This window comes from Musca vetustissima, unplaced genomic scaffold (assembly GCF_032173495.1).
Source record: "Musca vetustissima isolate MV318-11 ecotype Yass unplaced genomic scaffold, APGP_CSIRO_Mvet_v1 utg71453, whole genome shotgun sequence".
In the NCBI taxonomy this organism is placed as follows: Eukaryota; Metazoa; Arthropoda; class Insecta; order Diptera; family Muscidae; genus Musca; species Musca vetustissima.
In genome coordinates this window covers 80642-86783 of record NW_026887470.1, presented here as the reverse complement: position 1 = coordinate 86783, position 6142 = coordinate 80642, and the positions used below count along the sequence as shown (strand labels likewise).

The 6142-nt window shown below is 39.8% G+C and overlaps 1 protein-coding gene across 1 annotated transcript in view; it reads right to left on the bottom strand.

The window, feature by feature from the left end:
• Nucleotides 1–5606: 5606 nt before the first annotated feature.
• LOC133335043 (uncharacterized) overlaps nt 5607–6142 on the bottom strand; it is a 40237-nt gene continuing 39701 nt past the window's right edge. The window contains exon 2 of the mRNA XM_061543345.1: nt 5607–5783. Coding sequence (XP_061399329.1) covers nt 5607–5783 — 177 coding nt within the window. The remainder of the gene's footprint in view (nt 5784–6142) is intronic.

The window sequence follows — 6142 nt, the reverse complement described above, 5'->3', positions numbered from 1 at the left end:
AACAGAGGTGATGTCCGACTATGGGGAATCTGTTGATCCCCCGGAAACGGACAGTGGCTCGAAGGTTGGGAAGGCCCGAGAAGTGACCGATGCGAAACATTACAAACGTGCTGTTTCGTATCTTCGCAAATTCGTGGGGCGAGACGCGAATTTGATTTCGGAAAGGGAGGTTCACCTCATCAAGGGTATGATGATATATGTGAGGAAATTGGAGAGAATTTATCCTCACGCTCTCCATCGCGAACTCGAGATAGACAAGATCTCCCTCCCGAATCTCACTGCTCGCACAAAAGTAGTAGAATCGGCGAAGCCAACTGTTTCTGACAATGGTGCTAAGCCGACTTCTGACCTGAAGCCCAGTTCCAAGCCGAACCCGTGTAAGAATGCACAGGAAAAGGTAACTGAGAGTATCCCAAAACAGAATGTCACCCATAAGGGTGATCAACCTGCACAGGGCTCTGTCTCAAAGCCCGATTCTGCGCCTAACGACAAGGGGGAGGCAAAAGCTCTGGGTGGATCCAAAAGTGGTCGAAGCAGGAAGAATGGGAAGTCAGCAAATGAACCATCGTCTCCTGGGAGAGCAGATGTCGTCCCACAGAATAAATCTGTGAAGCGTATACGCTCTTCAGAAGGTCCGCAACCCTCACCCAAGAAGACGATGACTTCTCGTCTGGTAGATCCTTCTACCTCTTATGCGGCTTGCGTTGGACAACAAACTGCAGAGAAACGACCAAGTACGGAGAAGGCTTCAACCTTCTCTGGAAAGGCGACCTCCAAGGCTCGTAGTCGACGACAGCGTAAGCCGTACGATAGACCAACTAAGGTAGCCACCGAAGAAGACCTTCTTGTGCAATCATAGACAAAGCTGATCCTCAGGGTAGAATCAATGAGAGTCATTGGTTGCTATTTGAAGGAGCCCTTCGGTCGGCTATCGTCTGTGGGACGGACCAAGGGGACCGACAGTTTGGTAGTGCCTTCATGCAGAAGGGTGCCAAAGTCATTAACTGTTTAAACAAGAAATCCAAGGATTTCCTTGTGGAAACCGTTAGTGGCTTTGGCGCGCTCTGGGAAGGAGCTAACCTTGCAGCGGTCTCCCTAGCAGAAATCCCAACATGTTCCAGTAATAGGCGTGGATTTTTTAAAGGTCCATTAACAGATTTTTTTAAAGGTCCATTAATAGGCGTGGATTTTTTAAAGGCTCATTAATAGCCGTGGATTTTTTAAAGGTCCATTAATAGCCGTGGATTTTTTAAAGACCCATTAATAGCCGTGGATTTTTTAAAGGTCCATTAATAGCCCTGGATTTTTTAAAGGCCCATTAATAGCCGCGGATTTTCTAAAGGTCCATTACTAGGTGTGGATTTTCTAAAGGCCCATTAATAGCCGTGGATTTTTTAAAGGTCCATTAACAGATTTTTTAAAGGTCCATTAATAGCCCTGGATTTTTTAAAGGTCCATTAATAGACGTGGATTTTTTAAAGGTCCAATAATAGGCGTGGATTTTTAAAGGTCCATTAATAGCCGTGGATTTTTTAAAGGTCCATTAATAGCCGTGGATTTTTTAAAGGTCCATTAAACATCCTAAATTAAAATAATTTTTTAAAAGTCCAGCCATACTTTTAAAAATTCCTTTCTAAAACACCGTACCACCCTCACCTACCCCTCCCTCAAAATTTAGCAACATTGACAGTAGACATAATTCATTTTGGATTCTCGTGGCAATACTTGTCTTACAATGTTTATTTTTTCTAAGCACGTCTAACAGAATAAACGTGCCGAGCAGCCAGACAGTCAGTCTGTCTGTCCGACTACCCACCACGTCAGCCAACATGTTGTTACAGAGGCCAAGTTCGGGCAGCTACAAAAGAGTTAAACCATAACGGCTTTTATCACTTTCCCGGTTGGATGGTTCGTTGGTTTGGTTAACAATTTAAATGGACGACAAAAAGGATAAAACAACGAGTTCAGAACAGCATAGAAATCCTTTGTACCACCGAACGGAACGGAGGCGCCACGACAAAAAACGAGGATAATGGGAAAGAAGGACAGGAGTAAACAAATAAAATTAATTATTTTTCTGTGAAAAATTTTAATAATATTAATTAAAGGCGGTATAAAGATAATGCGGATTTGCCAAAAGAGTTTTGTTAGTGTTGTTGTTTGGGTAGTTGTTATTGTTGTTTTTGTTATCGTTTCCAAATCTGCTAACAACGTTCCTCCGGACATGGATAATTTAATCATTTTGGTAAATTGTTGTTACAATTAAGCGATATGGCCAGCGTGGGAGAAATTATGCGAATAATTGTTCGTGTGGAGTGGGGGGAGGTGGAGAATTTTTGAGGGAAGTTTTATAAAATCAGATCTATGGAAGGAGGATAAAAGGGATTTACACAGTTAAAGGTGTAATGGAGCAGAAATGAAGGAGTTTTTTTTATTGAAAATCCACGTTAATATGTTTAAGAAATCCACGACTTCGAATGGAGTTTAAATATTTAAACCAGTATAGTCGTACGGGGCGGACCATACGATACCCTACACAACTACCATTGAACTCTAACTTTATGCGGATGTTTATTCCGAGCCTGGACAATATTTCGTGATATTTGCACCCTCTTGGCCGAATAGAGGTCAACTGACATATATTCCGAATATTACTAATATTCAGTACAGCCCTTCTAATTACTTATCCACATTCCTTTCACCGTGAGTTGTGTTGTGATGTTCCGATTATAATTATGGCCTATAGATCGACTCGAAAAAAACCAATGAATTAAGTTTTCGGTCTACTTCGTCCCAAAATTTGTATCTGATCATCGCCGAAAATTATAGGTGTTGTCCTTGACCATAACTGGAACATCTTGGAAAATTTCAAAGCGTTCAGCGCTATATTTCCGTCCTCTAGTGTGGTAATGGGTTACTAAATAATCTCTCAGTACGTAAACACATGTAAATATTTAAGTGTAACTCCCACATCTGAGTACATACGACCATATAATTGGTATTTGGTCCATTTCAGTCTTCATTGGCCATAACGCATCCTACATGCCAAATTTCGTGAAAATCGGTCCATAACTGTGGCCAGTATCGTGTTAACAAATTATAATGGGCAGACGAACGGACGGACGGATACACATGTCTAGATCGACTCAGCTAGTGGGTCTAGGAGCAATATTTCGCGGCGTTACAAACTTTTGGGGCAACACAAAGCTACAATACCCTGACAGCATAGTTGTGTTGGGTGGACCATTTAAAACTATTTTTAAACCAGTAAGAAATGTAGTAAAGTCGGGCGGGGCGACTATATGATAGCCTTCACCACTTTGGGTAAATACAAGATATTTATAGGGACTTTGGTGCACCATTTACCTTAAATCGGACGAAAATATATATGGGAGCTATATCTAAATCTGGACCGATTTTCACGAAACTTAACGCACATCATTCTAGACCCAATTCATTATGCTGTGCCAAATTTCGTGCAAATCGAAAGATATATAGGGATTTGGTGCACCATTTACCTTAAATCGGACGAAAATATATATGGGAGCTATATCTAAATCTGAACCGATTTTTACGAAACTTTGCACACATCAGTCCAGGATGACTTCATTACGCTGTGACAAATTTCGTCCAAATCGGAAGATATATAGGGATTTTGGTGCACCAATTACCTAAAATCGGGTGGAACTATATATGGGAGCTATATCTAAATCTGAACCGATTTTCATGAAATTTGGCAGACATCATTGTCGATCTTATTCATTACTCTGTGTCGTGCAAATCAAAAGATTTTCAGGGACTTTAGTGGACTGTTTACGTAAAATCGGGCGAAGCTATATAAGTGAGCTATATCTAAATCTGAACCGATTTTCATGAAACTTAGCACACACCATTCTAGACTTAATTTATTACGCTGTGCCAAATTTCGTGCAAATCGAAAGATATATAGGGTCTTTGGTGCACCATTTACCTTAAATCGGACGAAAATATATATGGGAGCTATATCTAAATCTGAACCGATTTTTACGAAACTTTGCACACATCAGTCCAGGCTAAGTTCAGTACGCTGTGAAAAATTTCGTGCAAATCAGAAGATTTTTAGGGATTTTGGTGCACCAATTACCTAAAATCGGGCGAAACTATATATGGGAGCTATATCTAAATCTGAACCTATTTTCAAGAAACTTGACGCACATCATTTAATTCAGTACGCTGTGCCAAATTTCGTGCAAATCGAAAGATATTTAGGGACTTTGGTACGCCATTTACTTTAAATCGGACGAAAATATATATGGGAGCTATATCCAAATTTGAACCGATTTTCAGGAAACTTAGCACACATCATTCTAGACCTGATTCAATACGCTATGCTAAATTTCGTGCAAGTCGAAAGATATATAGCGACCGTTTACATCAAATCGGACGAAAATATATATGGGAGCTATATCTAAATCTGAACCGATTTTTCCCAATTACAATAGGGTTTGTCCTTGGGGAGCTATATCTAAATCTGAACCGATTTTCATGAAATTTGGCAGACATCATTGTCGATCTTATTCATTACTCTGTGTCGTGCAAATCAAAAGATTTTCAGGGACATTAGTGGACTGTTTACGTAAAATCGGGCGAAGCTATATAAGTGAGCTATATCTAAATCTGAACCGATTTTCATGAAACTTAGCACACACCATTCTAGACTTAATTTATTACGCTGTGCCAAATTTCGTGCAAATCGAAAGATATATAGGGTCTTTGGTGCACCATTTACCTTAAATCGGACGAAAATATATATGGGAGCTATATCTAAATCTGAACCGATTTTTACGAAACTTTGCACACATCAGTCCAGGCTAAGTTCAGTACGCTGTGAAAAATTTCGTGCAAATCGGAAGATTTTTAGGGATTTTGGTGCACCAATTACCTAAAATCGGGCGAAACTATATATGGGAGCTATATCTAAATCTGAACCTATTTTCAAGAAACTTGACGCACATCATTTAATTCAGTACGCTGTGCCAAATTTCGTGCAAATCGAAAGATATTTAGGGACTTTGGTACGCCATTTACTTTAAATCGGACGAAAATATATATGGGAGCTATATCCAAATTTGAACCGATTTTCAGGAAACTTAGCACACATCATTCTAGACCTGATTCAATACGCTATGCTAAATTTCGTGCAAGTCGAAAGATATATAGCGACCGTTTACATCAAATCGGACGAAAATATATATGGGAGCTATATCTAAATCTGAACCGATTTTTCCCAATTACAATAGGGTTTGTCCTTGGGCCAAATAAGTGACCTATACCAAATTTCATACAATTCGGATTATAGATGCGACGTGTACTTTGTTTACAATTTAACATGGGCAGACAGACAGACAGACAGACAAACGGACGGACGGACATGCATAAATCGACTTAGAAAGTGATTCTATGCATATTCTCAAAAGGAACCATGGGTCTATCTCGATTAATTTTGCCTGTTACAAACATATGCACAAAGACATAATACCCTGTACCACAGTGTGGTGAAGGGTATACAAATCCACGGCTATGTGCAGACCTTAAAAATATTTAATAAAATTCTACTTAAAATGTTTCTACTCACCATTAACATTACCACCCAAACCGGCAGCTGCATTCTGACCCCATGGTGTGCCTGCAGAGGCGTGCAGACCACCTAATAAGCCATTAGCCGAATTTTGGCCACCAAGTCCAGCCTCAGCATGATAGCCGAAGAAGTTGACACCCACTTTGCCATCCTTAAAACTTATCAACTGCAAAGGAAAGAAAAGAAAAAAAAACGAAACAAAGAAAACAAAATTTAGAAGAAAATCGAACAAAGAAACGTGTAAAAAGTTTTCTGACAACCGCAAAAGCCAAATACCGCAAAAAAAACCTTTCCCCAAATATTTGTAATACAATAAACCATTAAATTGTTTTTTATTGTTTGGCTAAGAAGTCGATTTTTTGACCACAATGGCAATAATCGAAGATTTACAACTGGTCGAAGTAATGTCACTGGCGAATAGGGTAGGGGGGCTAAATCAAAGACAAGCAGCAGCAACATCAGCTATGTAATTCGATTACCAAGGCAACCCCCTCCCCCGCTGGCAAAGAAGAACAAGTGATAAAG